Source organism: Trematomus bernacchii, unplaced genomic scaffold (genome assembly GCF_902827165.1).
Source record: "Trematomus bernacchii unplaced genomic scaffold, fTreBer1.1, whole genome shotgun sequence".
In the NCBI taxonomy this organism is placed as follows: Eukaryota; Metazoa; Chordata; class Actinopteri; order Perciformes; family Nototheniidae; genus Trematomus; species Trematomus bernacchii.
The window spans coordinates 1,935,496-1,950,326 of NW_022987851.1; the positions used below are offsets into that span (position 1 = coordinate 1,935,496).

General features: G+C 38.0%; 1 protein-coding gene across 1 annotated transcript in view; it reads right to left on the reverse strand.

Moving 5' to 3' along the window:
- Window positions 1-255: 255 nt before the first annotated feature.
- The window catches only part of LOC117468984, a 32,901-nt gene continuing 18,325 nt past the window's right edge, over window positions 256-14,831 (reverse strand). The window contains exon 7 of the mRNA XM_034113373.1: window positions 256-491. Coding sequence (XP_033969264.1) covers window positions 435-491 — 57 coding nt within the window. The 3' untranslated portion in view covers window positions 256-434. The remainder of the gene's footprint in view (window positions 492-14,831) is intronic.

The window sequence follows — 14,831 nt, forward strand, 5'->3', positions numbered from 1 at the left end:
AAATGTTAGGAAAGAATAACCCATCATCATCATCATCATCATCATCAACATCATGTATTTTGCTTGAAAAAAAAACTGCATTTGCTGTTGCAAATTAGTGGACTATAAACACAAATTCAAAAAAGAAAGGATTGAGTATGGTTTGAATACAGCATTCTGTGATGGCCACTTGGCATTGGCAATGTCTCTACATTGAAATAATATAACATTGTGTAGTGCACATAATTGCTAAATAATGTAAAGGGTACCATAACATTGTTTCATGAGATGCTATTTATTTGAACATTAATACTGACAAGGCAACAGTGCACAGATTTACACAGATCATTTTCTTAATTAGGCGGTAACCCAATCATTTCACCAGAAAACTCAAATGTACAGTATACACAATTCTACCACCATTAGTGATCTCTTCATTCTGGACTGTTGAATCTTCAGCTTTGAATATGGATGAGAGAGCAGAACTGGACCGCTGCTGGCGCCAACCATATCTGTAAATAACACAAAACAAAGTTTGATACTTTTCGCAAAAGTATAATGTGTTGATATAGGTATTCAAATATATCTAACTATTACTTTAAATGCAATGTTCTTGGGTCATTTTGAAATGCTGTACCCTTAGCAAGGTTACAGTAAGTTACTCTTGACGTTAAAAAGAAAGGTAGCATAAGTTTACACCAAAGATCTCTGTGTTCCGTTTAATAGTCCAAGTTTTTTAGCCAAGCCTTAATGGCGCATTAAAGGGCCAGGCAGGCGTATTGAAATTTATGCCATCTTACTTTTCACATAAAACCGAAGTCAATCTCATTATAAAGAAGCCAACTTTAAGCCCCTTATGGAGCACAAGTTAACCAAGCTGAGTATGTATCTGCAGTGAGAGAACCTCGGTCTGCAGACCATCTGGAAGTCGTTGAGTGGAGATCTGGCCATTCTCTTCTCCCCTGCGTCGCATTGCCCTTCCCTACTGTCGTCCCATAATCCCGTCTAACAGCCGCCTGGGCTTGGCTGGCCCATTCCGACACACTGACTGGCTTAACTTGGCCTTCTTGTAAAAAAGAGAAAGCCTGGTTTTTCGACAAGGCACTCCAAAAAGACACTTTAAATATCTGAGGGGGATTTAATATCAAGTCCATTAGGGATTTTCTCAAGCCCTGTAAATGGTCAATTAGTGCATAATTCTGATTTGATCCACATGCAGAGAGATCTGCAATGGAAAAGACGAGAAGAGGTTGGGGGTTCTACATCAGATTACTATACAGGGTGACATTGTGCATTAGTAGAAGAGAAGGATAATGAACATGCTAAGGGGTTCCAAGTTTTCCTTCGTAAAAATGATTGATTGTGTACAGGAGGCAAGAACAACACAACCTTTACAGATGGATTACCAACAGTGGGCACTGTTTAGAAGAGTGGGAGGCTTGAGGACTGGGCCAAAAGGGCAAGATGTGGGTTCAAAGCTTTAGAGGAGGGACATTAAACAGTTTTTGTGTCCCTTGATCAAACATACAGCTGGTTGGCAGCAGTATAAACCAAAGCTAAATCTGCTGTATAAAACAGTATCCCTACATTTCAAAATGGCTTTGGATAAAAGCATCTGTAAAAACTAATAATCAAAACAATACATTCCCGGATTAGACAACTAGAGAGGAAAAGGCAAAGACTATTTACTTTGGATGAAAACATTTTATATTGGAATAAACTCGCATTCTTCGCAAGTGACATACAATGTCAGCTTAGCAGACACAGAAAAACAAACAATACACAATGTTGTCTTTGGTCTCGTTGCTTTAAAGCCAATTTAAAATAAGGAAAGCACAAAGATAAATCAAAGCCAGAGAACTATCAAGGTCAACATCAAAGTAATGAATGCAGATACACACTACTGTGGAGAAACACAGTGAAATATTGCAGATTGCAAAACAAAGAGTCATGCTCTGCCTCTTCCAACAGGGTCATCAATTTGTTTTTCAGTTTTCGAGGAACAATGTTAGCAAACGTTTAACGTCCAAAAATAAAAATATGTTTTCTAACCAGCAACATTGATTAAATGTAATTGCGAGTGTAAGCTATGTTTCTGCTAAAGCAATGTATAATGTAAGATAAAACGAATTAACATAAAGTTAATTAACATAAAGCAATCTGAATACATTAAGATCTGATTGATCACTTCAACCTGTATGAAAATGTAATGAATACATTGAATAAACCAACAAATTCAGTGAAGATGAACTGACCGTTGACAGAAAATTAGTGTCTGCATAATCCTTCTGTGTTGGGCTTGCCATTAGCTTCAACAGCGAGAACAAACATAGGAAGTGCAGAGTATTACGAGGCCCATTCACATTTGTAATGACATCTGTAAAAAAAGCTATCCCATATTTTAACCATAAAGGTGAGAAAAACAGATAACCACAACACATTTTTACTTTTCAGTTTAATCTTTGACAGCTTGAGCATTAATGTGTTGGTAAGAATGAGGTTAATTTACAGACATATAATGTTTCCATCGTGGTAGAAATAGGTATTTGCTAATATAAAATATGCTTTATATTTTATGACTGAGTTTAAAGGGTCAAAGTACCCATACAAGTTGTTGTGGGATTTATTTTCGATTCTAAAGCAAGGCTCTGAGTAGGAAAGCATAAAGAAACGTCAATAAAGTTGTGCAGTGATGATGTATGTATTTAGCATTGCAAGGGGTCCCTCGACAAAGGGGCAGTGGGATTTTTACCTTTAGATTTTTGGAACATTGCAGGTACTAAGATCTTTGGCAAGCACACGTTTATGATGCTTACACGTTTTGTTTAGCTGGATAATCCACACATATTCAAACAACTTTTATAAAAGTTGAAGCGTAACTGCAACTAAATGAAGGTTGCATGACTTTAAGTCAACACCACTAGGCTAAAGATGTTCTCATTTTCGGCGCGATGACGTATAGTAGATTTATTTAGTCACTTGTTTTTTGAGACAAATTTAAGCTTCAAACAGTGGGTAATTTACTGACGTAATTTATGTCATAGAACAACACGAAAATATATCTTCTGCTTAACCTGAGACCTTATTACAGGCATCTAACCACAAACTCGAACAATTTTTTAATTCTAGAGGAGCAAACTCTAGAATATAATAGCTACCCCCTTAAACTAGAATGGGTTTAATAAAGAGCCTATGTTACACTGTCAGTGGGTGGTGGGATGAATAAAAAAATGACATGGAAGCACAAATGTGTCACTGTCAACTGTCCAAATTATATTCTGACTAATCTGGACCAAGAATAGTCTCATGGCTTGGAGTAATGGTATTCATCTATGTTTACCTATTTATCATGCACCTACTGTATATGTTAATACGCAGTTTATATATCTTTTTTTTTTATCATTTAAGCGCTTTGAGCACCAGGAAAAGCGCTATATAAATAACATGTATTATTATTTGTAGTATTATTATTATTATTATTTGTAGTAGTATTATTATTATTATCATCCTCATAACATTATTCTCATAATGTTCACAGTATTTATGTTCAAGCTTTATTAAATATGATCTTATTTTTCCATTATTGTATTATATAGTATCAAAATTTGTTTGTGTATTTGTATGTATTTCAATACTCTAAGTGCCTCCAGGTTTTTAATTAAATTGAATCATTTTATTGCAGCAGGTTTTGGGTCTGTATGCCACCATATCTGAGACCGGAGTGGATACAAGAAGAGACACTTTTAGCTCTGATTATTTGTTGTCCCATAATTTTTGAAAGAGAGAAACATTTCCCTCAAGTTCCTTCTGGATCAGGAGTCTTTACATAATATTAATTAATGCATGTCAGTTTGATTTAAGTTCTCCATTTTGAATGAGGTCCAGATATCTACTTTTCACAACTGTCTTTTGTGCATCGTTAGCAATTTATCAGCCATGATGTATTATGCAGGAACTGTACTTGGGTTGAATTTACACTAAGGAATCGTAAGGAAACTGTTAGCCTTGCCTAGCTTTGTTATTTATACGCCTAGTTTATTTAACATGCAGAAATAGAAAACACACAGTGGTTGAAGAAGTAGGACTTTTTTTGTGCCAAGCTTCTTTAGCTTCCTTTTGAAAGGAATGAAGGAGAGTTCCAGTACATTTGTATTCACTTTGGAATTGTACATTCTGAATAAATTGTCCATCGTGCTTCGCCTCACCATACAATAAATATCTGACTTTCTTTCAATTAATAGTTGGTCAATTTTCCCAAAAATCTGCTTTTCCACCTGGGATTTTATGGTGTTCTACAATTTCATCTTACTAACCACTTAAGTGAGAGTCTGTGTGACATGTACAGTGGAGGAAATAAGTATTTGATCCCCTGCAGATTTTGTAAGTTTACCCACTTACAAAGAAATTAACAGTCTGTATTTTTAATGGTCGGTTTATATAAACAGAGAGTAAGAATATCAAAAAGAAAATCCAGAAATTGACATTATATAAAAGATAAAAATGTATTTGCATTTGTGGGAAATAAGTATTTGATCCCCTTTCAACCAACAAGAATTCTGGCTCCCACAGGCTGGTTACATAAGTCCTCTTTTTTCTTTTTTAAAGTACTCCTAATATCAACTTGTTACCTGTATAAAAGACACCTGTCCACCGAATCAATCAATCAGATTCCAACTCTCCACCATGTGCAAGACTAAAGAGCTGTCTAAAGACCTCAGGGGCAAGATTGTAGACCTGCACAAGGCTGGGATTGGCTACAAAACATTACATTATTACATTACATGTTAGACGCTTTTATCCAAAGCGACTTACATACTCAATACTGTGGGCAATCCCCACAGGAGCAATTTGGGGTGAAGTGTCTTGCCCAGGGACACAACGACATGCTGACTGCAGTGGGGTTTGAACCTGTGACCCCTTGATCCGAACACCTACGGACAACCCACTACGCCACACGCCCCCGCACCATCAGAAAAAAACATCAGCAAGCAGCTTGGGGAGAAGGAGACAACTGTTGGTGCGATTATTCAGAAGAAGAATGTGTGTGTTTCTAAAGAAACACAAAATGAGCATCAATCGCCCTCGGTCTGGGGTTCCACATAAGATCTCGCCCTGTATTGGTGATCATGAGAAAGGTGAGGTATCAGCCAAAAACTACACGGGAGGAACTTGTTAATGATCTCAAGGCAGCTGGGACCACAGTCACCAAGAAAAATATTGGTAACACACTACACCATAATGGAAGAAATCCTGCAGTGCCCGCAAAGTCCCCCCTGCTCAAGAAGAACATGAAAGGCCCGTCTGAAGTTTGACAATGAACATCTGAATGACTCAGAGAAGGCTTGGGAGAAGATGATGTGGTCAGATGAAACAAAAATGTTGATCTTTGGCATCAACTCGACCCACCGTGTTTGGAGGAAGAGAGATGCTGACTATAACCCCAGAACACCATCCCCACCGTCAAGCATGGAGGTGGAAAAATAATGCTTTGGGGGTGTTTCTCGGCTAAGGGGACAGGACCACTTCCCTGCATCCAGGGGAGGATGTACGGGCCATGTACCGTAAAATCTCGGAAGACAGCATCCTTCCCTCAGTCAGGACTCTGAAAATGGGTCATGGATGGGTCTTCCAGCAGGAAAGAAAACCTGAACATATGGCCAAGGCAACACAGGAGTGGCTAAAGTAGAAGCACATTTAGGTGATGGAGTGGCCTAGCCAGTCTCCGGACTTTAATCCCATAGAAAATCTGTGGAGGGAGCTGAAGCTTCGAGCCTCAAAAGCTCAAGGATTTGGAGAGGATCTTCAGAGAGGAGTGGACCACAATCCTTCCTGAGATGTGCACAGACCTTCTCCACCAAGTACTAAGACATGTTTTGCAAGGGGATCAAATACTTATTTCCCACATTTTTATCTTTTATATTACGTCAATTTCTGGATTTTCCTTTTGATATTCTTACTCTCACTTTATATAAACCTACCATTAAAATTACAGACTGTTAATTTATTTGTAAGTGGGTAAACTTAAAAAATCTGCAAGGGATCAAATACTTATTTCCTCCACTGTATATATAACATTAATATATAATGTTTGTAGCAATAGGGTATGTCATACTAAAGGGTTAGAATAAATTATAGTGCCTCCAGTGATTATGTTGGAGATATAACTGCACTTTTGACCCTGACCTAATGGGGAGTAATAATGCAGACAACTGATCCATGTACAGGAAATGTGCTGTTTTAGCACCAGGGAATCAAGAACAGTAGACCAAAAGGACATTTATTTGTATGTCTATATGCCAGCTGATTGCTCGTGAATAATGTGATACTTTTCCATTTTGTAATACTTAGATATGAATTAAATTAACGTTTTTCCTCTCTGACTGTCTTATCTGGTAATTGTTTGTCTTTGGCTTCACTTTTTATTAGATTACATTACATTACATTTCATTTAGCTGACGGTTTTATCCAAAGCGACTTACAATTACCAATTACAGGGACATTCTCCCTGGAGTAATCAAGGGCTAAGTGCCTTACTCAAGGGCACACTAGTGGTGGTTTTCCGGGATTTGAACTCACAACCTTCCGATCATCAGCCCACCTCACTATCCATTAGACCACCCTAACCCCATTGATGAAACATTGTCAATGGATCCTGTTTATTACTGTTTTGCTATTACTTTTTTTTACTGTAATTGATATCACTGTTGGAGGTAAGAAGTTATAAAAAAAACTGCCTTAGTTTAGACTAAGTAAATGTATCTGGTCTTATACCTCGCTGTTTTATTTACTAATTCCATACAAATTGCATTTGCAAATAAACTACAAATTGTGTTACATTTCAGTAGATGGTTATTGTAATTTCTCCTTCCTGGTCAGTAACTTCTAATGTTGCTATCTAAATCTTGAGGTTGTAAAGTTGAGCCTTACAATTAATAAATAACAGTCTACTTCACAGATTGAATCAAGGACATGGATAGCTGATTTGCAACTACATCTAAACCATGTATTTATTTTAAAAACAACAGCTGTTGTAATTGTCCATTAAAGCAAGGTAGCGAAGCAAAATGTTTATTTCCTATAATGTCATGGGCAAATGGTAATTGCTACAGGGACACTCATGATTACAGTGTAATACATTAAATGCTTGTTTCATATGAGAATACATTGTTGGCCAATCTGACACTGAATTCAGTCAGTAAGACTTCAATAATCAAGCACCTGGATCCTGTCTCTACCTTCTGGTCTTAATTACAATTTTAAATTAGACACAACAAGGTGTAGCATAGGAGCTATCTTGCTACATGCTAATGATGGAAAAATTAAAAAAATTAAATTTACCATGACCAAAATGTTTCCCAAAAACACGCCTGCGTCGCCATGAACCAAGTAAGCTCTTAGATGCACCCTATGGATCCCTAATTATTTCCTTTAACCCGCTCAGCCCTCTTTCACCTCTGGCTGGAGTCTATTTGATGTCTGGCTTTATAGGCAAGCACACACAAAGACCCCAACCCCTCCACCCCACCCTAAACCACATTCATCGCGGCTAAGTGGGTCCTTTCAAAGTACATGCCTCTTTTTTACTCAACAGGGTAAAGGAAACTTCCTCAGATTTGCTCGACCTGAAAGCCATTATAATTGCTTTATCAAGATCTTGTGTTGATGTTTACCCAGATAGGAAAAGGATCTCATACTTGCCAAGCTTGGTTATTTCAAAACTATAACAAATAATGAAGATAGAATAAAAATGGACAGGTGAACAAAGTGTGACAGTGACTCCTGATGTTCTCTTGTGAAAGTGGCATGACATCAGTGCAAAGCCAGTTTACAAATAGGTTTGAGGAGATGTGGAATTGCATAGTTATGGTATCCAATGAGACAATGAGGCTTATGAAAACCTCCTCTTGGAGTACCTATACCCTCTACTGGCTAAAACGTGTTATGTCGAACAGTGATGAATGTCAATCTCTGAGGAGGAGCATCTGCGTGTTTTGTGTTATGATGTCAAAATGTCACATTATCTTTATTTATAATGCATTATCGGAATTGTAAACATGGGTTTAATAACATAGTGGAAAATGAAAAAATAATGGTTTTAATAATTGTATAACTGTAGTTATCATTTAAAATAAATAAAATGATAACTACAGTTATCATTTTATTGATAACTGTAGTTATACAATTACAGTTATCAATAACTGTAATTAATTTTAAATAAATAAGTGATTATCTAACCAACAATAGGTTAACAACCACATTTTTTGCATCCACCCACTGAACTTAAGCTCCTTTTTTAGAAAGAATACTTTAAGAAGAGCCAGTTTAGCAATGATCCAGCCTGGTCAAGTAAAGGTGTACAGGGCAAAGCGGTCACATATATCCTCTTAAGATGTTTGTCCCCTACAGTCCTCTAAGTCTGTAATCACAATGCTCCTTAGAGGTTCATCTTTAGCTGCCGGCCTGGTCCAGATCAAGTATTTAGTTTGATAAATACGGTTTACCGGGGATCACACGCTGCTGGCGGGCAGGTTAGCCAAAGGAAGAAATATCCTCTTGAAGGTGATTAAGTACCTAAAGAAAGGCTGGGTGAGAGGCATAAGACAGCTACGTTTGTCATTGTGCACGCTCTACACAGGTAGGCTCCTGATGGGATGAAACAAAACAAGATCAAGATGTGTTCAACCTGTTTCCTCTGTTCACACAACTTAACTTAACTGTGTTAAATACCCTGTAGTCAAGTAAAACATAAAGTGAGACTGAATACATTATTTCTGTTTCATTTAAATGTGTAGTTTTCTTGACTGTTTAGTCAAATTAAAAAACAGAACAGACTGCGAGCAGGCCAAGATACATTTTGATGGATTAATTCATAAATAAATGTATTTTTTATGAATTAATCCATAAAAAATGCACTGCTCCCCGGGCGCTGTACAATAGCTGCCCACTGCTCCTAGTACTAGACTCCTGGAGGATGGGTTAAATGCAGAGAACAAATGTCACTGTGTGCTCTGCATGTGTGACCATTAAAGAGGGTTTCATCCCTCCCAATTCTATTTCAACACAAGCAAGAGTAGCTCTAAGGTCAAAGTCTCTATACCAAGACGACATATATATTTATCCTCAGTGATTGTAGTTAAAAAACATAGTAAGGCAATATTTCAATGAAATTGATTCTTTGGCCGATGCTGCTTCAACTCCAGTTACACATTCAAGGTTTTAGATTGGACAAAATATATAAACAAGCACATTCCTACAAAAAAGGGCAGGTTCTGAGCTAAATGTGAGAAATGTTACTTGACATTACAGCAATCAAATTCGTACTTATTGATTCCACCTAGTTGACGTTACAAGCACAAGAGGCTTCATATTAGACCAATAGGCCCTGCAGTTTGACTGGGTGATAAGTTCATGTTGTTCCGTTAAAGAATTTGTAAAGTCAAAGTCACAAGGCGAAAACTATAAATTAAATGGCAGTGCTGGTTGCTGCATCGGTTCATTTGTTATGATCATTCATTATAAATATAAGCATAGCAAAGAAATAAACCTCACAAGACTGGTCTTTGAAAAGATTACCAACATAGCAGCATTTGTATTTCCAGTAACAGATGAGAATCCTGGACAGATTCACAGTATACTGTACCTTGTAGTGAAATGCAATTCACTTAAATTGGCTATTAATGTTATATATAAATGTTTTGTGAAAACATGTAAAGCCATATCACAGTCTCCAATCCACTACTAGCAACTGAGGTGTAATAAAAAAAGGCATTGACCTTTCAATTCTATCTCAGTCAATCTGGACGCCAGGTGTCCTTATAGCAGGTGTTGGTTTACAGGTATGCCTTTTTAGGACACGGCTCTGTGTCATGCTAAGTGAGCACACAGTAAGAGGACTAAGAACAGGTAAGAAATTTAAATTTGGGGATTAAGGTCCTCAGCTCTGACTCCAAATAGTCTTAGCAGGTGATTTGTGGCTCATCCTCTTGGGGCTTAGGCTGTGACGATCTGACCATCAAATCAGGTGTCTACTTAACAGTGCAGCCAGGTTAATCGGGGAGATGGCTGAAGAAATGGTTCCACATCCTGTTAGTAAAGCTGTTTGAAAGGGTATTTAAAGAATGATCCAATTATGTTGGATCAAAATCGTTATAATGTGTTCCAAAACAGGTCCAGGAAGGATTCTGACAGGAGTTACTGGCAGGAAGCATTTACAGAACACATGCTAACATCATGAGGCCTGTTTCCATCATTTAGGAAGGAGAAAATGACGATTCACCGATCTTGTTCAACACAACTGCTACGGGATTAAAAAAATTGCTGAATTTCTTTACTGCTCACAATTGAAGACAACTTTGCTTCCCTCATGTTGACATAAGGGCACACAAACAGCTTGAATCACCTAAGAATAGGTTTATTGATTACAATTAAAGTCCTGCAAAAGTCCCAAAGACTCTTTGATGTGTACAATGTTATCTGCTCAGGTGTCTAAACTTGTTTGCTTACAGAAAAGGTCTAACAGCATGTCTTCCGAGCAAAGTCAAAGTATTTTCAGAATTGAAAAAAGACTGGTGTCACAGAGAGGGATGCCACGCAATTAATTGATCATATGGGGACACATTTAGACAGTTTCTCAGTAATGATATCCATGGTGTCACTCACACAAGAAAGTGGGGGAAGTAGCTGCGGGAAAAATTAAAAATATCATTATTGTGAAATCATTCAAGTTCCAAACATTTATTGAAGAAGCCCCTTCACCATGTGGCTTTATACTGTTGGACAGCGACAGGCAATGCGAGTCCAACATAGTTGGAGTCTTCATAACCTTACATAGAGGTTATGTTTCTATCAAGTAGTTTTCACTGTAGATGAACAGGATTATTTAAGTGTTCAATTATTTTCAGAAAAGCTATGAAGAAAGAATGTAGGCTAATGCAGGAAAGGCCACAATCTCAGTGTGTCAAGTGTTAAAGCCTGTTTAGAGGAGGACTAGTCTTACTTGGTTGAATCAGCCGTCTGTCCTTTATTATCTCAAGTGTTTGTTTAAACTCTTGTCATGTAGCCCTTGGCTTCTATCCTGAGGTAGGGAAGGCAAAACAAGCGGAGTGATTATCATCATCAGGGCCAGGAAGGGTGGGCAACCGCAGTGGAACTTATCACATCCATCTTGCAGTCCTTGTCGTTGTGAACTAAACTTGTTTGCACCTTCTCTCCCCGGAGCCTCATGTGAGAGGATGACACCTCCCCTTCCGTTGCCTACTTCCTCCAGGCCCTAATCCTCTGCAAATGAACTCTAAACAAGCTCAATTATAGTTAGTAGACTTGATAGGATCTATGTTCTCTTTCTGCGTTGAAAAACAACCTGCTTACACACCTTCTGCTGGGGTTACTGCACAACAAATGCAAAGATGTATCAGATTGTAACCGCCTTACCGCCTACCTGTTCGTGACACCACATATCTAAATCTTTTTAAACAAGGATTTGTCATGTGAATAGTGTAAGAACTTTGATGGCTTTCATAGCAAAAGCATGGAGCCAAGGTTTCCTATCACTGGGACTCATCTCACATAAACAGGCACAGCCCAAACAATGACTAGCAACATTTCTGATAGCACAAACAGCTTCCTGATATAATTACACAATCAGGAAATTAACAAGACAGTGTGTCTGCTGCAGCAGGACCATGTTCTCTAAGCTGTATGTAAGACAGGAAGTGTGGGTGAGAGTAGGAGGGGTTAAACACCCCTTTGAGTGCAGTTTCCCTGAGGTGCAGGCTGCCCTGTACATCCACACAGATAAGTGTCTGAGTCTGGAGATGGGAACAGGCATAGCCACTATTGGTGGAAAAAAAATTCAGATCCATTACTGAAGTATAAAATAAAAAGGAAAAGCACAGGAACAGTTGAGTTAAATAAATTCATATATTAAAATATTAGTGATCCATTCATTATTTAACTGTCATAGCTGGCTGAGATTTAACTACATATTCTATATTCTGTTAGGAAGATTAATATAAGACTACAAAAAATGTTTTTGGATGTTGGGACGATGGATGAGTCAACAGAAAATTATGTCCTGATTTTAATCCAACTCATGATATATCCAATACAACCCAATAGCACATTTAAAAACAACAGAGTTGACCAAAGTGCTATATGCCTAAACCTAACCAAATCTGAACCAAAGCATTGTTACGTCATGAAACAGAACTATTTTTAATTATGAGAAAACTATTTTGTTATATTCTAAAGGGAATTTACAAACAACGTATTTTGTCGAGGACTTGCTGATTGGGACCTATAGTATGTCACTTGATTTGAGGTGCAGTGTATGATAATTGATGCCTGGATATTATAGAACTCCACTGTAATCAAGCGGACAAATGATTGTACTGAAAAAGTATTCATGAAATAACCTTAGTTACATGAAAATTAAGTAAGTATTGAGTAGGTGGAACACAATTATTACGACATTGATCCATGACAGTCAATCTTTTCAAAGTCAGTTAATACAAAGGGGACCTGACAACATATTAATTACTTTTCTCAGATTTTTCCTCCTAACAAAGCTTATTTTTCCATTAGTACTACGGGCTGCTGAAAGGCCAAACCTGGAAAGGGCTTTAGCTCAGAGAGAGAGCTGTCAAGCTGGCTAAGAGAGCGAACAGTACACCTTTATCCATACCTAAATGTAAATATACACAGGCAGACAAGCAAGCAAACACATGTGTGTGCAAACACAATTCATAAGGTGAGAGGTAGAGCTCTCCCTGACACCCACAGGCCCTGCTGCATGAGAATGTTTTTAATCACCACTCCCTTGTTTGCTCTGCAGCTTATTCTCGTCTTTTCTACATGTTTTTTTGTCTGGCTGCTGTATGTGAGTGCTTATTAGATGAGTGTGCTGGGATGTTCTTGTTCCAATGACATGAGTGTTTATTTTGGAAAGTCCCTGTTTGGTTTGTACACTTTAGTAGTTGGCACCCTTATACCCCTTTCCCACCAAACCAGTCCCAGTTTAGGCTCCGGGCTTGTGCTTTTCAGGTTACGAGCCGGTTCTTATTTTGAGCCCTAGTTGTGTTTCAACCGCCCAGATCCGGACTGGTGCTGCTTCATGACATCACCATTTACGTCGATGATTTTCTTAGCAAAGCCAGTCACAAAAAAAACAATGGCGTGCTGCGTCGGGTCGTGCTCGTGTCTCTATTAATCATACAAAGCCAGATCAAATTAAATAATTACTTCTCCAACGTTATTGCATTGGTTCATTGTTTGTTATTAATGTGGTAATTCACTGTGTGATTGTCACACTACTGCATGTCCCCCATCCCCATAAGTGAATGTGTTTTATTCTGAATTGACGCATTTTGGTATCACAATGCCGTTATTAATATGTATCTGGTATTAGACAGGTGATGTTAGCATAGCAACTGAAGCTCACCTGACTATCATGACTGTTTTTTGTTATCATATGTACTGATTCCACCCGATAGCTGCTATAATAAAAAACAATAGGAAAACATATGAAGCAGTGTGCTGGTTAAAACGGGAAATAACAGCGAACGGATGGTCTTTAAAAGTAAGGCAAAAACAAACAGCATCACACTATGCCTGGTTAGTGTTGCCTCACTTTATATAAGTGTGTTTTTTATAAGTGTGTGGTGGCGTTTTAGTCACGGCCAGTCGAGTGGGGCCAGATAAGAACCCGTTTTCGTGGCCAAGAGCTAACCAATAGCTGACCAATAGCTGGCCAATAGCTGGCCCTGCTGCGGTGGAAACAGGAAGAACCGGTGCTTAATCGGGCAATAGGTCAGAAATGGCCCTGGAAGTGCTTTGGTGGGAAGGGGACATTAGTGACATTACTTTTTTTTTTATCAGTTTACAGTCACTGTCAGTATGTTCTTAGTTTATTATTCAAAAAGGAGCTTTTCAGTAGCTATAATTTATGTAAATAGCTATATAATGGAATTTGACTTTGGTAGGAAGCTATACATCATAAGAGAATAAAATAAAGCTAACGAATAATGCACTAGTCTAAAGGTCTCAATATATTACAATTAATTGTAAGAGGTTAAACGTTTCTTTTACATGCTTCTTATAGCCCACACCTACACGCATTTAGTGTTGACTCAATTTATCGTAAAAATGTAGATAATGGCTAACACTTTGAAACACATCCTTAAAATGTATTGTGTTGTAGTTGGTTGTAGACCAAAAAAAGTGTTAAAGATAGTTTTATGAAGAATGAAACTCGAAACTTGCCATTGGATTTCAAATTAGGTCAGGGTTGTTGAGTCATAAAGTGTGTGTCAGTATTATGGGGGGGAGGGGGGGGAGGGGTGGGGTCAATTGACTATTTTTGCATCACAAATGTGCAAGATATAGTAGCTGATCTAGGTAGTGAATGCTTTCTGAAGCATTGATGAGCATTGATCATAAAAAACAGGACAGTGGTGTATAACCAGTTACACATAATGGGCATCAAGAGGCTAGTTACACATAATGTCATCTCTGTTGGCATTTTTCAAAATAAACTCCTCATGGCAACTCTTCACCCAGTGGCACCAAGACCAAAACACACTAGTCTGGTAACAATCTATCTCCACATGTTTATATGGCTAAAGCAGAGCCGTTATAGTAAATGGTTTTAGAACAAACCCCCCGCTTACTGATGTTGTTAATGGTTCATCCCAAGGGACACCGGTGTTGGTTTAAGCTCAGCTCTGCACTGCTCTTCTATTACAAATGGTGTCTCTGTCCTGGGACCATTGGTTGTCTCATTAACTTGTTTGAACATTCTTTCATTAACTTTATTTCAGGAACAGTAAATCTGTTTGGACAGATTGGCAAAACAA